Raw genomic sequence first — 18743 nt, forward strand, 5'->3', positions numbered from 1 at the left:
CTTCTTTACTCACTTGCAAAGAGAACTCACTGGAATGCCTCTAGATCAAGCGACTTCTCTCAAGTCAAAGACTGCAGGCCCCAGATATTGTATGTACAGGTTGAACCTCTCTCATCCGGCAACATCTGTAATCTGGCATAATTTCAATTAGCTGGATGACCGCTTACTGTGCATGTGGCCAAGTTTCCTGTGGTCCCATAAAGTTTATAGCTACCAGTCCTGGCTCTCAGTGTTCTGTGCTGTTATTTAGCTGTAATTTCCCCCAGATGTCTTCGGAGAGCCCAGTAAGCAGTGGAAGTGTTGGTAATGCTGCTTAACAATATTGATTTCCTGTCATTCAGTAATTTCTCTCTTCCCTTATCCAGTGAGGTCCTTATGGTTCTGGACTAGAGAGGTTCGACCTGAAAGATCTTTTTCAGCAGCTCTCCTCAGTCTTCTCATGAAGAGCTTTGTTGGCTCCTGTAACTCACTTCTTGATAATTTGAGCTCTTCCACTTTTGAGTTGTTCCTGTGAATTTCTCTTGCACATTTTCCATCTTTCCTGGTCACAGCGTGGCTGTAGGGAGTAGGAACAAAGAGGAGGGCCAGGAAGAGGAGGCAGTTCCGTTCCATGCCCCATACCAACCTCACCAGTCAGGAGAAGAAAGAAACAGCCAAACTTTCTCACTTCTCTGTGGCAGCTCCACCTTTGGCAGTAGAAAGCAGTTGAAGCGGTGAGGGGAGAAAGACAGCCTTCAGGGAAGTGATGCTTTCCATTAAAACGGAGATTCTTAAATTTCCTTTCACGGTGACTCCCTTCTGACAAGAAAAATGACCACATGACCCCGAGAGGAGGGACTGAAGCCTGAACCTGCCTAAACCCTCTGACCTGAGTGATGCGTCAAAGCCAAAGACTGAGCCCCACTGTCCAAGCTGAGGGAGAGACAAGGGTACTAAGGCAGAAGCCCTGTAAACTAATCCCTACCACCCAGGGCTGAAGTCCTTGTGCTTTGGTCCCAGGCAACGTGGCTCAGGGTTTGGCTTTGTCTCAGGTCCCAGCGAGTCTAATGTCAGCCTTGGCAGCCCCATTAAAATGGGGTCACAACCAATACTCCTGGTAAGCTGTGCGCGTGTTCAGTTGCTTGGGAGAGATTCAGATGCCACCCAGCTGATTAGCAGAGTGTGCACAGCTAGGTTTTGGTTTCTGCTGGTGATGCACTTTCACACACGTGTCGGTGCACATAACTAAATTTATTCCACACAGGGGTGGAAAAGATTACAGGGAACATTGGTCATGACTCACTTTGGGGTCCTGACCCAATTTTTGAATGACTTCAGTGAGAGGACTGAGCTGGCTAGGTAAAGGAACCAGGTCAGCACTTCCCAGCAGTGGCACCTTGATATCACCCCATTTGTCAGCTAAATCAAGAGGATAATTTAGGAATGTGGCAGAGGCAGCAATTGACGCGAACAGGCAAAGAACGTAACTTTGGCTATTTGGAGGGGGCAGATTAATTGGAATAAGTAGGTGCAGATATTCTTGCTGCCCCTGGGAAGCTCTAGTGAAATCCTGCAAAGTTCTGCAATTTTCCCTCTGTAATCATCACTTCCTGAGCCATGCCTGATGATCCCACCCACCTGTGGTATTATCGGTGGCCTTCTACCCTCATCTGTTGTGACTAGGGGTGAAATATAGACCAGTTCCTTTCCCTGGCAGCTTCATGAATCATATCCCCCTCCACTCAGCAGTCCCTCCTATTTCCCTTTCCACTCTCCCTCTACCACCTTTCTCCTTAGGACTCAGTGTTAACTCTTCCTCTGGTGACACCATTGTGGGGTTTTCTTTTCTTGGGAGGTGGATTGACATTAAGCTGATTGAGGGGTTGTATGTCCAGGAGGTTGATAGAACTGCTGACCCCGTGGGCAAGGTATGGGGGTGTGATTCTGTGCTCCTAGAAGGGGTGGGGCCTCGACGGAAGGTGCGTGGCAGGGGGCCCTCCCTGCCAATCCTTCAGTGTTGCCCTGGTGGCAATTTAAAGAGACCAGGGCTCTGTCCATTGCTGCAGTAGTCCCCTTTGCCCCCTGCCCTCCTGTTGGTGGGCCAGTATACTTGCAAATTGAAGTAATACAAATCAGCAGTCTGAAAACAGTGGCCCACTGGTTCCCAGAAGCCAGAACAGCAATAAAACTCCCCCCCACCCCTCCAGTTCCTGCTGTTTAGGATAAAGAGTGACCAGCAGGACATATCCTATTAACACAGGAATGCCCAAGCTAAAAAAGGATTTTTGCCTGGTTGGAACATACGAATGCCCATCTGTACACGCTGCAGTACCTGTCTTCTGCTTTGCTAAATTTGGAACCTGAGCATCTCTAGCTTTCACTGCATGGTGGCTAAATTGGTAGAGAATTTAGGAAGTTTCAGCATGGTTCATTCAAAGTCTGTATCTCACAGGGTGAAAAGTTCTCCTTCAGATGACTTGTCAAGGCTGTTCCCTTCTCTGACACTTGGAGTGAAGAAGGTGGGGGCTTACAAGAGACCTTAAAAATACCTTGCCTCTATAGGCTTCTGCTTAAAAGCTTCCCAAGGTCACAGATTCCCTGATCCTCAGAGGCAGCGGCCACCACCCAAGTGAAAAAAAAACCCAGAAAACAAAATACCTCCTTTAGAACTCAGGAAGACACACTTGGGATGTCTCCCTGTGGCGTAACCCCAAGCTCTTAACCCTCCTTTAGGAAAGATCTTGAAAAGAAAAAGGAAGAAATTAACCTGCAGTCTGATAGCTGCCCTTTCAGTCTTAGGCATGAATATACACAACCCCTTCTCTAGGACACAAGAATCAAATCATTGCCTTTTAAAAAAGTGATTTATTAACCAAACAAAGATATAGGTGATAAAACATATGTGGTTGCCAGGCATTACTGAGCACCTTAAAGAAAAGTGGGGGGAGGTAGATTAAAGTACAGTGTAAAGGGGGTACATCAGCCAACCTGAGAAGCCCCACACCAAATCCAAAATAAGAAAATAACCTGATTGCATCTGACTAAACATTTCCTTTCTAGTTACATATCAGTATGCCCAGGTTTCTTTGAGGTCTGATATTTACTGAAACTGCCAAGCCTGCACGAGCTTAAACCATCTCTTTGTCTCCTCTGGCCAGACAAAAGAAAAGACCCTTTCAGAAGGTAACTGCTTCACTTCAAACCCTAACTTCTCTTTTCCCCTTGACAAACAGCCAAGTGAGCCAACAGAGACGCACTCTCTCTGGATTTAACACTTTACATGCATTCATTCATGACATTATTATTTGTGAGATATGCTGGCCTTGTATACCCCAACAGTGTTTCTTGTAAAAGTGTATGTATCAGCAGCTATAGGGAACTATCTTGCTTTGGCAGAATGACTGTTTTGATGAACTATTAGGACTTTTCCATTTCTAATTGCTGTGATTCATGTTCAGGTAGGCTATTTTTGGATGAAGCATTCTGACATTTTTCTGGGATACCATCTGGGCTGTTGAACAGCTTTGTCCCTTCAGTTCTCTTGCCTGAGGTACCATTCTGCTCTGACCACCAGAACATCTACTCCTCTGCTGCTCAAATAGCCTTCAGGTTCACTTCCAGCTAAATATATAAGTACTCGTCACAGTCACTCACAAATTACATACAGGGCAAACCCTGCACATTGTTAGTCTCTTCCTTGTTCCACCAGAAATGTGCATTTTATACCATCTAGCACACTCGCTAGAGCAACACTAGCTCCTAGAAAGTCCATCATTTCATCAAAGACAAATGATATATGCACCAGCTTTGTTACCCCAAATGGAGTTCCCACCCGGGTTAATCCAAACATGCTAATGAAGATTAAACAATAAGTTCATGAACTACGCAGAGAGAGATTTTGATTAATTACAAGAAATGATGCATACAGGTCAGGATTGGTTAAAAAAGAAAATATGAGTAATGTGTGATATTGATGTCTAACTCAACAAGCTAAGGGAACTTAAAAGCAAAGGTTTTATCTCATACATCATTGTACCTTTCTGCTTGAGACCACTCTGCCATGGTTCAGCTCATTTAGAGTCATTGCTGCTATGAGAAGAGAGATGGGAGAAGGAGGTGAAACCCACATGTTCCTTCCTCTTTATAATTCAGTTCCTTGTGCTAGAAACATACTTGTTATGTCAAGGTAACATGCAGCTCATTGTGGATGTGAGGTTTCAGTCCTCCTTGTGATGAAGTGTAAATTTCATGTTTACATGCAAATTTTCCTCACCCACTCCCAACTGCTGGAGGATGGCTGTTACCTAGAATTCTGACACATTTTAATAACAATCACGAAGTTGAATCTTAACTTCCAGTGCAGTGCTGATATAGATATAAATATAGCTATAGATATCGATAATGATTCATTGATTTTTGAAATGCTATCTTATAAGGCATATTTTGTAGAAACCTCATTGTGATTTGTGAAAATGGTGATCACTGTAGTATAGACTGTTACAGGGATGATGTTTGATTTTTTGCTTCATAAATACTTATACCAATTGTTTGAACTTGAGGTAAACCCTATTGGCAATCAAGCAGCATCCACTGGACACCAAAAGTGTTATGTTATGTTAGGTTGTTTGCATGCACCTCCATAACAGGTGGAGCAGAAGTAAATTGTATCAAATAATTTTACACACTCATTAGCAATTTTCTTTACTCTACAATGCTGGTCTTATCAATACTGTTGTCTGAGGTGGAAGGTTTTCCCTTTGCCTCCAAGCAAAGTGTGCACTGTCATTTTACTGCACTGCAAGTTTCTGGTTCAGGATTTGAAAAACACCCCACCCCCCACCCCAGCATAGTAAGTTACGGTGCTGTAAAGCCATGCTTCTCAACTCTTTTTTGTAAACTACCCCAGTGTGGGGACTAGGGCACTAAAATTGAACACTCTAACTCTTATGAGGAATCATCAGACTTGAGTTCCAGCACCTTTTTTTCTAGAAAAAAGCATTTTGTGTGTGTGTGTGTGTGTGTGTGTGTGTGTGTGCGTGCGCACGCACACCATTCAACCTTTCCAGGCTACTGTACCCTTTTCAGGAGTCAGATTTGTTTTGCATGCCACCAAGTTACACCTCACTTAAAAACTACTTACTAACAAAAACATGCAAAAATATCACAGAAGACTACTACTGAAAACTTGCTGACTTTCTACCATCTTATTCTCAAATACATGAATTGGAATAGAAGTATTGTATTTACATTTCATTGTAAGGCATATGAAGCAGTAGAAACAAGTCATTGTCTGAGTGAACTTTTAGATTGCTCTGACTTTACTAGTGTTTTCATGTGTCCTATTGTAAAACTAGGCAAATAGCTACATGAGTTGATATACCCCCTGGCGGACTTAGTGTACCCCTAAGGGTACATGTACCCCTGGTTGGGAAACACTTCTGTAAAGCACAAGTGTAAACTGGCTGACAGTAATCAGAGCCATGCTCCTACTGCTGTTAGCTGTGCCTGCTGTGGAGGTGGTTTACCTAGAGTATTGGGAGAACTCTCTCCCAGTGCTCCTGCCATGGCCACACCGCTGTGTTAAAGCACTGCTGTGGCTTCACTTTACACGTAGAAGTGTAGAGGAAGCCTTAGACAGCAGCATGACATTTGAAAATGAAACAAAACAGCAGAAGTGTAGTACTCTAAAGACTATCAAAATGATTTATTTGGTGATGAACTTTCATGTGAAAGACCCACTTCATCACATCAATGAAAATGAATACAGCCCTGTCCATATTTGTTATGTTTGTGTGCAGTTTTGTCACTTTCTTTCACTAATTTTGTGTATTTTGTGCAGCTAACGGAATAGGTTCTAAGATTCTTTCGTTTATTTTGCTTTCTTTTTAAATAATGTTTATAACGTTAGCATGCAACAATAGCCACTCTCTCCCTTTGGCCCCAATCCAGCAAATACTTCAGTCATTCTCTAAGAACATGAATGCCATTGAAATTAATGCAAATACTTATGTGCAAATTGGGTGTCTTAAATTCACAAGCTTCCAGATTAAAGTTTAGGTGATCATGAGCTAAATGAAAGCAGCTAAATCTACTTTCACACCAACCTAAAAGGGCTTTTATGATTGCTGTCTTGCCAGTGCAGAGGATTTTACCTCTGCTATTTCTATACTTACCAAATTACACATAAAACCCATAAATTCCTTTATATTTTCCATAAACATAATAAAAATGTTACACCGCATAAGTTGACTTAGTCAGTAATTCTAGGCTTAGCCTGAGGAGGTTGAAAGAAAATTATTTCTGTTACACATTTTAATTATGCCGTAAACTTTGTGGAATAGCTATTGATCTTCAGCATCTGGCATCAGAAAAGTTGCATGCTTTTTTGTTGCTTAGCCTGTGAACAGTAGTGCCAATATGAAAAATAAAAATGAAAATTTAAAAATGTCCCAGGACTGGAGGATGTACAATATGTAAAATCGTAATAAAATAATTTGGGGAAGGATTATCTACTAAACCATATTTTGTCTCTGAACAGTATTTTTACCAAATATTTTCAACCAATTCTAGAGAAGTTTGCATTCCAGACTCGGGACATGCATATTCAGGTGCAAGAAAATATTAATTGCTATTTCAGAACAATTGAAGAATGAAAGCCTTGGGCATCTTTGTTTATGTTTTTAAAACATCAATAATGAGGCAAGTCTTCATTACAGGACTATGTCCATAAGGAAATGAAAACTTCTCAGCTGAGAGCTCCATTCTTATATTGCCAGTTTGAACATGCTGAAATTCATATGACATGCTACTAGCCATATGAAGACTGCATTTGAAAGAATTACAATTAAATTGATCTTTGACTAATGTGGAAAAGTGACAACTTTAAGGGCCAAATGCCAGCAACTAAAAGCCAATTTCCCTCCTTCCTTCCTTTAAAACTGGGCTGAACAACCACAGAGTCACACCACTGCATTTAAATGCAAAAGGTGAAATTGTGACTTAATTAAAAAGCAGTAACAAAACTCCTATTGAATCAAGAGGGCTGGGATTTCACCAGAGCCAAACAAATCTGCATTAGTATACTGTAATGTTTCAGTTTGTGAAGCCAGCAGTAAAATATAAAATAAAGTAGGTTATGGAAATTTAGGTCCTTGTCTGTTTTTTTCAGTGTCACAAGTTGTTACCATTTTAAGTGGACAAAGAGGGTTCAAACACTGGAAGATGAATTAGAGCTACCACTTTCATATACGGTTGTCAGTCGACATGGAGAGATGGTGCTGCTCACGTTATTGCACTGAACATAAGGAGTGTATCATTTTTTCGAAGGTGTTGTGCAGCCAGCAGCATTAAATACTGCAAGTGAAGGTTTGAGTCTGAACTTTGGACGAAATGCTGCACCCTTTTTAAGAAATAACATACAGGTTGAACCTCTGTAGTCTAGCACCGTCGGGACCTGACGGGTGCTGAATGAGAGAATTTGCTGGATTACAGGAGGTCAATATTGTCTAGTAGCATTAGTAGCACTTCCATTGCTTGTTGGGCCCTTAGACGACTTGTAGGGGTTAAATTACAGCTATATAACAGCACAGAACACTGAGAGCTAGGCCTGGTGGCTGTAGTGAAGGAAGCTCTTCAGATGCTAGCTCTTCTCCAAGAAGTCCATGCTCCCTAAGGGCAAGTACCTGCTACATCATCCCCTTTATGGACATATCTGTATCTAGGGAAAGTACCTGAGTAAAGGATGAGAGAAGAGCATGGGGCTTGCAGGTCTTTGAGGTTGCCAGACTGACAGGGTCCAGCCCAGCAGGTGCACAGTAAACCGATTCAGAACAAACTGGGTGAAAGAAAATGTCACATGAACAGTAGGCTTTTTTTGGCTGTAGTGCCGTGAAGAACAGGAGTGACAAAGTTGTGTATAAGATGTGTCTAAGCCTTTGTACGGAGGGATAGCATCTGAAGGTAAATAAGCCAGACTGACTGTTTCTCATTTGCAAGTTAATTGCAGTTCAAGAATGGCAAAAGAGAATATTATATCTAACATGCATCTCTTAAGCAACCTTTTCATATTCCTTGATGGAGTGGAATATAATGCACAGAGAAAATAAGGTTTGGTCTTTAATCAAGTAAGGGTTTTTTTAATAAGCATGTGTTGAGAGTCATAATATTAGAACCAGCATCACAGAGTACCAACCCTGCGATTCACTACTGGAACCAGAAAGTCACAAGAACTCCATAGCACTGAAGGAGGGGTCCTGGAAGGAGATCAAATGGAGGTCTCACTGATAGCAAAGTGGAGGTGGTCCTAGGCAGGGTCTGGAGCTTGGGGCCCCTGGAGGCTGCAGGATTCAGGCTCCTGTAAGGCTGGGATGGAGGAGGGAGCATGGGACAGCTGAGCAGATCTGTGATGGAAGATATAATTGGATAATTCAGAAAACAGTCTAGAACAGTGGTTCCGAAACTTTTCAGCATCACACCCCCCTTTTGATTTTTGAGAAACCCTTCTGCCTCCCCCACCTCTTTTTTTTTTTTTTTTTTTTTTTCTTTTACTGTGGGCCAGCCACCCCAGCTACCTGTGAGCTGCCTGTCTGACCCCTCCTCTTCCCTCCCCTACCCCAAAGCGAGGCATCGCCAGCCCCTCATCTAACCCCATCATCCTCCCCCTCCCCAACCCACACTCATTTACTTTTGTAGGAGGCAGCCAGCTCCATGTGGGCCTTCACCAGCTTCCTGCTTTTTATAGTGGCTGTGCTGGGTCACGCACATGAAATGGCAAGTACTGAGAGCTGGAAGCAAGGGCTGGCTCTTTCTTGAGATGGGGGGAATGACTGGGGGTGGGTGGGTCTGGGCTGCCTTGTGCCCGTACTGGAATTTATTCTTGCCCCCCCAGGGTGGCACACACCCCCAGTTTGGGAAACCATGATCTAGAGGATGCTGAAAGACAATAGCAGAGGAGACAATTATTCAGTAGTTAGGACGGAAAAAAGGTAGACATGACAGAGCCAGATGAACCAAAGACAGGAAGTAATAAGGACAAAATTCTGTTCCTTTACTGAAATCACCCATCAAGGGTATGAAGGTAATGAAAGTGGAAAAGTGGATTAAAAAAATGCAGAGACAGAAAAAGTTAAAAAGGTACAAGCAGGAGATCTATTAGCTGAATGTAAAAGCAAGGGACAAGTGAAGAAAGTATTACAAATTAAATGCTGGTAAAAACTGAAAGAAAGCTGCCAGCTGCCAAATATCTGATGAGTGTATGTATATGAGATGCGGATCAAAATGATTGAAGGTGAAGTAAAGCAAGTCATGGGGGATTGTAAGGTACTCTATGCTAAGCAGCTAATTAACAGGACCAGTGAAAGAAAGATATCAAAAGCTGTGCTAGTTAGATGTAAAAGAGAAACACCTTCCAGATAGGGTAACAATAGGATATCAGATTTTTTGATCCTGTCTCCATAGAGGTCCAACAGGTGTCAAAGTTTTGAGTATGTGGCTAATATATATAAAACGAAAATGAGATGCTATAATTGTGGAATGGAGTTCTTTTATGGCAGTTTTGTGGAAGGGACAGAATTCAAATGTAATGACTGTGAAGGAGAGTACAGTGCAACATATGGAGGATGTATAGCACCAAAACAAGCAAAATATATTACAAAAATAGAATTTAGAAATAGCACATCATGTATAGAAGCTAGAAGGCAACATCTAGACCAAAAGGTGAAGAGAAAAGGAAATTTACCAAGGTGGGGGGAAAAAAACGCAGAACAGAGTAAATCAAAGAATATGATGGATGATGCAGAGGGAACATGAGGAGACATATGCATAAACAGAGATATTAATAGCTCTTATGACTGAAGTAATAAACTGCAAATCATAGACTGGGAGAAAACAGAGAAAATGAAAATTATAATTAATGCAACAGCAAAGTATCTGTGGGTTAGCAACTTACCAGTAGAATGAATGCTTTTCTTTCTTTCTTTGATTTTTTTTTAAGTGAATGAAATACTGAAAGATTAATAGAATGGTGCTACTTTCTCTTGGACGTCACATACATGGAGAGCATGTGGATAGGAACTAATGTGAAATATCCTTTATATATACACACACACTAAGACTACTAAACATGATATTATTTGCGAACAAGCATGGTCAATAGGAAAATGAGATTTCAGAATCCCAGGATATGGCATCTTTGCCACAAGACAAAGGGTTGGAAAGGAGCAAGAGAATTTTTACATTTGTCAAGGAAAACCTACTTCTTGAAATTTACTTCTTGAAATTGAAGTAAAGAAGTTAAATACAGAGTATAACTCTATGGTGAGTCCAATATAAAATAACTCTCCATTTTCTGAATAGATAACCAAAGGAAAGAATCTGTAACTGATGTTTCCTCTCAAGAAAACTGGAAATCAAGGATTTAATAGGTAGAGTTGAAGATGCACTATATCCATGTTATATAAGATGAGACCTAAGCACCAATAACATATTGTGTGGGGATGAGGGGAGGAAAGAGTGACAAATGTCTCTCCAGCAATTGATTGGTAAAAATCTAATAATACTGAATGATGGTACACCTACAAGGTCTAATGCCGCCAATAGAAATCTCTCATGTCTAGACCTTAGAATTGCCAAGTAGTCTAGCAAGCAAATGCAGCTGGGAAGTCCGTAACAAGAGGGAATGGGAAGTGATCACTGCTTCCAGGATGCCAAGGTAACAGTACTGTTGAGGATGGAGGAAGGCCAACTACTTGGAATATTTAAAAAAAATCAAATGTGATAGGTACTTAGAAGTAAATACATTGAAAATATTTATGGCCAGTGGGTAAGGGATGACCCTTTGGGGGTTAGTAGCAATGTAGCTAAGGGAATTGTGATGGCAGCAAAATTAGCTGTGCTAAAGAAATAAAGATACATTAAGGTAGCAACTGTAACCATCAGGAACTGGCAAATTTAAAAAAAAAAAAAAAGGAACAAAGCAAGTATCAAAAAATACAATGATTAGTGAGGACATACTAAAAGGTGAAAGAAACCAGGCAATTATGCAAAGGGCTATTAAAAATAAAAAAAAAGACAGAGAAAATACTATCGGGAACATAGACTAAAACATCAGACGTACATAGGTGGACTAAGACAATAAATAGAAAATGGTGTAGCCGTTCAATATCAAGCCTAATTGAAGAAAATCAAGGGATAAAACGCTCTAATAAAGAAACCCTAGCAGAAGAATTCCACCCATTAGTAATGGTGAAAAACAGATTATAGAAATCCGCGTGAGGGGAAAAATAATTAGAGAAACTGAGAATTAGAATAGGTGGGAGTAGGGAAAGAATGCAATATTAAATGAAAATTTTCTGTATGAAAGAATTTCAGAAACAGCAAAAACTCTGCATACGTTAATTAAGGCATATGTAACAATTGATAAAACATCTGGATGAAGGGAATCTAAAATTGTAACAGGGTGTGGGGAAAATGTGAGCTACCACTGTAATGTGAAACATGTTATTGTAGCCTCAGAGTAGAAACCAAGGAAGCTGTGATACAAGATTTGTTCAAGCCAGTTGCCCTGTTATGACATATGGGTCAAGCCATGGAAAGAATGGAGAATGAAATGTTAAAAACGTATCTGGAGAGACATGCATTGACAGACAACATGCAAAGTGGACAAAGGATACAGTTGATCATATAATAATACTAGAGATGGAAGCATGAATGTTTGAGAAACAGTGATTATCATATGGTAGATTTCCTAGAAGAAGCATGTGGTATATTATGGAAACAGGACTTACGGCATAAAATAGCATCCAGTGGCGTAAAAAAACAAAGTAGATGGATGAAGAATTTCTTATGCAAAGGAACTGCACAGGTCAGACTAGGGAAGTTCTACTCTAGCATACACATAATTACAAATTGTACTTCACAGTGGAGTTTCATCAGCTCTGCCTTATTCAATAAAATGATAAGTGATCACCCAAAAAAGGATTCAAGAAAAGGCATTTACTTGTTCGTGGATGACTATCTCACATGGGCTAAAAGCAGAAACCAGAAAATAGCTGAGAAGCAAATACAGGTACTTTAAATTAAACACTTACGAAAATCATGGACTGGGGAGTTATGGGACTTTAAATTTTTCCATTCTGAAACCTAAAGAAATAATATTCATGAAAAGAACATTGAGAAGATTGTCAGTTGTCTTTATCTGACCCTACAGGTAAAGTCAAAACCTGCAAATTCAGAGGTGTGACGTGATAGCAATCTTACCTGGGAGGGTCAGGTTGAAAATAAAGTTGATAAATATAAAGGTAAAATCAATACACTGTTCTTAAAAGTAGCTTTGGAACCAACTGTACCATGAGTAAGGCAGCAGTGGTAATGCTTTATAAAGCATTAATGAGATCTATAATTGAATATGGATGCCAAGCATTTAGTTCAGCATCAAAAATGAACCTAAGAAAGGTAGACTCTATTCAAGATCAGGCGCATGCTATGCCTTCATCGTGACTCCTTTGCATGCAGATAGTTGCAGGTGAAATGCCTGTAGCATTGACAGTGGAATTATTAGAGTTAACCTTTTGGGCAAAAGTCATAGGAGTCAGAAGAGCTGGCAACACTTAACAAATAGAAGAAGAATACTGGGAATACAATGGACAATGTGTGTCAGGGAGGGGTAAAGGGGAACCCAAATGCCTTGTTGATGTGTGGACAAAACAATTGAAAGAAAAGACAGACCTAAAGTGCATTAGCCCAGAAAAATGCATTATGAATGTTGATATAAACACTCTGATATAAACATGGAACTGCATAATGAAATTTAAAATGGGAAAGGAGTGCTAAATGTATTAAATAGAGCAACTCAATGTATATGTGCCAAACATGGCCAAATATTTGTGGCAGCATCTGCGCATGTAGAGACTGGATGCAGCATTCTGCATCCCAACACTTGGAATAAAGAAATACATTAGACTATCAAATTTTGTTGCCGATCCGATAGACAAACTAGCAGAGATAATGTTGGTTGGTAGATACTAGATGTGTGACCTACCTCCATTGTCATTTTGTAGGACTCCTGCCAGGGAATCTCGGCAATCAAAAACAGGAATTCAGCGACCAGAAATGATATAATTTATGTGCAATATTGTTACTCAAGTAGAATTGGTGTAGATGGGAGTAAACAATTGAAATAACATGGATCCCACAACATTTTGGGATGGCAAAATTTGAGGGTGACAGAGTGACAAAAATGTTGTATAATGACAAAATAAACAGGAGTGTAAAATTAACCTAATGAACTAAGAGGGCACTGGAAGGAAATCTGAGCACAAGAAACAACAGGGAAAGGAGAATTGAAAATGCTGACATACTCTCCCTCAGGTTTGTACAGTGAAGTTGCTTTATCTCAAATACTTATCAAATACTGTTGCTTAAAGGGTGACTTGGTCTTAATAAGCATAAAGAAAAAGCTGTGTGAAATGTGCAGGGTCAAAGAAATGGTTAATCAGGTGCCTGGGAAGTATTAACAATGTAATACTGATGGGAATTTTAAGTAACACAGTTTACCCTTAATTACCTAGTGAAAGCATCAAGAAAACTGGGCATCATTTAGAAAGTGATATGATGGCTTTTTAAAATAAGGGGAAAACAGACATTTAATCAGTGCCCTTTTTATTAAAAGCTGGTAGTCAGCTGGCTCCTCTTCCCTCGCCACAGCCAATACCATGGCTGCTAAGGTGCCAGTACTGAGTACCTGTACAAGACAAGCATTGGGTTTCACTTAATATCCTGAAATCTATAAGCTGGCAGTTATAGACACAGATGTCACCGTTACACATTCAAATACAAAAAAGAGAGAGGGGCAGGACTTCAGGGTGAGAGAACAAAAATATTGCAGTCCCTTACTGATTGCTAGATTGTGGAGGAGAGGTCTGCAAAAGAGGTGAACGTACAGGGGGAGACCCACACAGTCTCACTGTTTAAAAGTTTTGTGTGCTTTTAAAAAAAATTGTAAATTACCATATGTGCCTCTTGTGGATGAGTTACCTGTCACTTACTTGTTTACAAAGTCCTTGCGCACCAGAGACATAGGCAAAATTACACATTCTAAAAATTCAGCGTTCCGTTTTAATGACTGAAATGCGTTGTTATATAAAGACTCTTTGACACATAGGCAGTGATGCTGAAGGTGTCCTTACAGGCCTCAGCAGACATCTTAAAATCAGCAACATACCATGGTATATCGCCTTGCATGGTATGCACATAGTGTATCAACCCTTTTGTTATGCCTAAATGCAGTCTGCCCACCACATCAAGGCTGAGACAATTTGTCAGGGTAGTGTGAGGGAAGTTTATATTCTGGCTTTCCTTTCTATATCTGTTCTGTGGCTAAACCTACCATCTCAGCTCTCAGGCCATTTAGTGTGGCATCTTTTGCTAGTATGACATTCAAATAAAAATAAGTCCCACAACACCTGCTGCCCTCCCCACTTTTTTTATAACAACTGCTTGTGATTGCACTTGAAACCCATGAAGCTGGCAGCATGTGCACAGAGAATAATCAAATTAGCCCTTCTGTTGTCAGCTTCCTTAACTGGGTGTGACATGCGGTGGAAGAGGCGCATCCTGTAGATTTAGCCAAAGGCATGATGCAGAAAAACGGGGAGGGGGAGTGAGAATCATTTGGATCTAAAATCAGATGCAGGCTCCTTAGCTGCATGAGTGTAGCCCCAGGTTACTTCTGTTTATTTTATTTATGTAATGAGGTTATTGTAACTTTGTTTCTGTTTATTGTCTTCTGTGTAATGTAGACAGTTAAAAAGAAAAACAATTTTGTTGAGCTTGATAATGTCTTTGTCCTAATTTTGCAGCTTGTACTATCATTACATCCTAGAATAAAGTCCAGTGGAGCCTGTCTTTGACTAAAGTCAGCTATCGAGCCAGGGAGAGTTGGATCATTCATTCTTCAGCTTGTTGTCAGCTCCAGATGTTGTGAACTGATACCTCCTAATTTAAATTACACAAAAAATTCATAATTCTAATATGATTGTTTAATTAAATGAAGTGTCCTTTTGTTGGTGTTTAAGAAACAGATGTTTGTTTAAAGATATTTGATGAACTTGGGCACAGACTTAATTCATTATTTAATTTTGTATCAGTCTTCAGTAATTGAAACCGCCTCAGGACTCAGCTAATACGAGTCTTTAGTGAGCTGTGGTCTCTGAATGGGGTTTCTTTTTGTCAGGGAATTAAGTGTCCCAGGAAATGGAACAGAATTGCCAGTGAAGCAAGCTCATGAATATGAATTATTTGTCATGCATTTTAATTATGCAGGAACTTAAATCTTAACTGGATACTTGCACTTAAGGATGGGCAGTCTACTTTGGACCAAATAGGATCCTAAACTTTAAAATTTGTAGACCTTCAAATAATTTGGCCTGTCTCTTTTGTGTGTCCATTGCCATCCATTATTTTTCTTGCTCAGACACAATGTATAGTTAAGTCCAAAGCAAACTGAAGATCTTGCAAGGATTGAACTGGAGGACAAAATGGCAGATGAAATTCAATGATAAATGTGAACTAATGCACATTGGGAAACAAAATGACAGTTATACGTACAAAATAATGGGGTCCAGATTAGCTGCTACAACTCTGGATATTCAAGTAACACTGAATAGTACTGTGAAAACATCTGCTCAGTGTGCAGTGGCCGTCAGAAAAGCTATTACAGATTGGGTCTCCCGTGTCTGTCACCATTGGGACCTGGTCCTGAATGAGAGGATTTGCCAGACCTGGGGTGGTACCCTGCCAGTGGCCCCTGGCTCTCCTCCACCCTGATTCCAGCCCTTCTTCCTTTGGTCTCAAGGCTGGCTGCTGTAACTCCACTGCTGCCAGCCCCAGCTCCAGCCCCACTGCTGGTAGCCATGGGCTCTGGCCCCAGCCGTAGTTCTGCTGCCAAGAGTTCCAGCCTCAGCCTCCATTGTGGACTCAGGCCCAGCCATGCCCCCTGCACCTCCGCTGTAGGCTCTGGCCCCGAATGCCTCTGCTGCCATGGAGTACTCTGGCCTCCACACCCTCACTGAATTCAGACTTCAGCCACACTGCCATGAGGCAGGTAGAGTATCTGGCTCCTGGCATACAGGGCAACCCTGCTTCTAGCCTCAGCCGTACCCCAGCACTCTCTCATTGTAGAACATCCATGAGCCACTGATACTACCAGACAAGAGTGTACTGGATTTGAGAGGTGCAACCTGTAGGAGGCTAATAACCATTACGAAGGCAAGACAGAAAATATCATAATACCACTATATAAATCTATGATACACCCGCATCTTGAATAATGTGTGCATTTCTGGTCACAACATTTAAAAAAAATTGAACCAGTGCAAAGAAGGGCAACAAAAATTATAAGGGATGTGGAATAGCTTTCATATTAGGAGAGAGATTAAGAAGACTGGGAGAGTTTGAATCTCTCTTTTGGCACACTTGGGTCCTGACCAATGCCAGATGAGAGAATTTGCCAGACTACAAGAGGTCAATATGTAAATTACAGGTAAGTAACAGCACAGAAAACTGAGAGCCAGGACTGGTGGCTATAAACAGATTTGATTGGACTACAGGAAATTTGGCCACACCCATCATAGGTGGTCATTCGGCTAAATAAAATCATGCCAGATTAGGGATGTTGCCAGGTAAGAGAGGTGCAAACTGCATTGTTCAATTTAGAAAAGAGATGACTGAAAGTGATAATGATAGAAGTCTATAAAATCATGAACGGTAGAGAGAAAGTGAATAGGGAAGTGTTAATTTTCCTTTTCACATAATAACAAGAATTAGGGTGTCAACCAATGTAATTAAGAAGAAGGATTAAAACAAGAAAAGAAAGTATTTCTTCTTACACATGCTTTCCACCTGTGGGACTAATTGTCTTTGGATGTTGCAAAAGCCAAAAGTATAACAGGGTTCAAAAATATTAGATAAGTTCAAGGAGAAAAGGTCCATTAATGGCTATTAGCCAAGATGGTCAGGGACCCTACACCATGCTCCTGTTGTCCCTAGACCTCCGCCTGACAGAAGCTGTGACTAGATGATGGGGGGTGCTCTCTCAAAACTGCCCTGTTCTGTTAATTCCCTCTGAAGCATCTAAGTGGCTGTTGTCAGCAGACAGGATGCTGGCTTGATGGACCATGGGTCTCACTCAGTACGACCATTCTTTTGTTTTTATGGAACTGGAAAGATGGTTTTGTTGTATTTTTGACATGCTTATAAGTAAACAGATACTAACAATCTTATGACAGAGTTTCTGTGTGTGATTTCCAATCCAATCCACAACTACCAGTGCTTAGATGAAATCCTGAACTGAAGCCAACCTCTTAAACTTTTACCTCACTGCAATCATACACATCTTAATGGGACCTTTTTACTGAGTCCATTTTCCTATTAGATTCAATCTGCCCTGCCCATCAGGGTTTTTTTCCTATTATAACAGTAAGTTCCATTACCCAGAGAATTTAGTTGAATTTTATTTTTATCAGAGGGTGCAGAGAAGGTTAAGTATGTTTTTCTCCCACCCCTTGCTCTTCAGTGAAACCATTTCTTCTTGTGTCTCTGTCAAACTCATTATTACAGCACTTCTGAGGGCACCCAAGCATGTAAGCACACACACAAAAGTCTTCAGATAAGGAAAAAAGAAATCCTGTTTTGTTTTGTTTTTTTAAAGATTAAGGGAGGATACATAAAGCAAGGAGCTAATCACAGAAGTGCCACTTCCTGACCTTTCCTAAATGAAATCCCTATTTGCTCTTAGATGTATTTTTTGGATCCTGGGTGTTTCCTCTCCTTGGCCATCATGAGTCAAAATCAGCTAGTGAAAATGATTCTGTGCAGTTCTGTACAAGCTGACTTTGTTTTAAGAAAAAATTCCCAGAGGGAATGAAAAACATTAAAATTTGCATATGGTCCCAAGTAAATATCTATGCCACAGCACTAGGTTGCTCTTTTAGTCAGCTTTGTGTGTATAGTAGCAATCATAGTTCTGACAATTATCTGCACTGACTTTTGGTCAATCTTTGGAGAACCCACCTTGTTCCATTCTGAAAACCAACTGTTTACTTCATTTTTTTCCTATCGCTTAACTAGTTTTCAACACATTCAATAACGTTACCTCTCGCTCCACTACTGTTTATCTTAGCAGTTTAAAGAGTAAATGAAGAGTATCCATGAAATGTGTTTGTGCACAATATTCCTCCAATCCTGTGATTTTTAGTTAGATGGATTTAGAAAATTCTTAAATAGCCATTGAGATCCATGTAGGTTTTGGGAACTTTAAGTACACAGGAATTAGAGTAAAGACACAGTCCTTCATAGCATGATCATATTTCTCTATGTTGAATACCAGGCACTCAATAAAATATATTTATATTCAAGTGAATTCAGTGGCAGTCAGTCATACAAACATTCAAATTAACTGAATCCTTTTTAAAAAGAAATGCCGCATAGTTGATTCTTTGTTATTTACCTTCTTATCTTTAAGGTTTCAGGGTTCAAATGTTGAAGTCTCTCTCTCTCTCTCTCTCTTTTTCCCCATACACTTGGGGGATGACTGACCAACCCAACCCTTCTGACCTGGCATTCTCTGCCTGCCTGCCATACCTAACAGAGACCCTAGGATGGAACCTCCTCTACTGGTACCTGGTATGTCTTCCTGTGGCAACCTGTGGGGTGGGGCATGCAACATCATGTGTATGTGTTGCCTCCCCTGATTTCTGCCAGGGTTCACG

At 40.6% G+C, this 18743-nt stretch overlaps 1 protein-coding gene across 1 annotated transcript in view; it reads left to right on the plus strand.

The window, feature by feature from the left end:
- Positions 1 to 18743, plus strand: part of NAALADL2 (N-acetylated alpha-linked acidic dipeptidase like 2) — a 962837-nt gene that overhangs the window by 273324 nt on the left and 670770 nt on the right. Inside the window, exon 6 of the mRNA XM_075004140.1 lies at positions 18623 to 18657. Coding sequence (XP_074860241.1) covers positions 18623 to 18657 — 35 coding nt within the window. The remainder of the gene's footprint in view (positions 1 to 18622; positions 18658 to 18743) is intronic.

The sequence above is a fragment of the Carettochelys insculpta genome, chromosome 10 (assembly GCF_033958435.1).
Source record: "Carettochelys insculpta isolate YL-2023 chromosome 10, ASM3395843v1, whole genome shotgun sequence".
Taxonomy (NCBI): Eukaryota; Metazoa; Chordata; order Testudines; family Carettochelyidae; genus Carettochelys; species Carettochelys insculpta.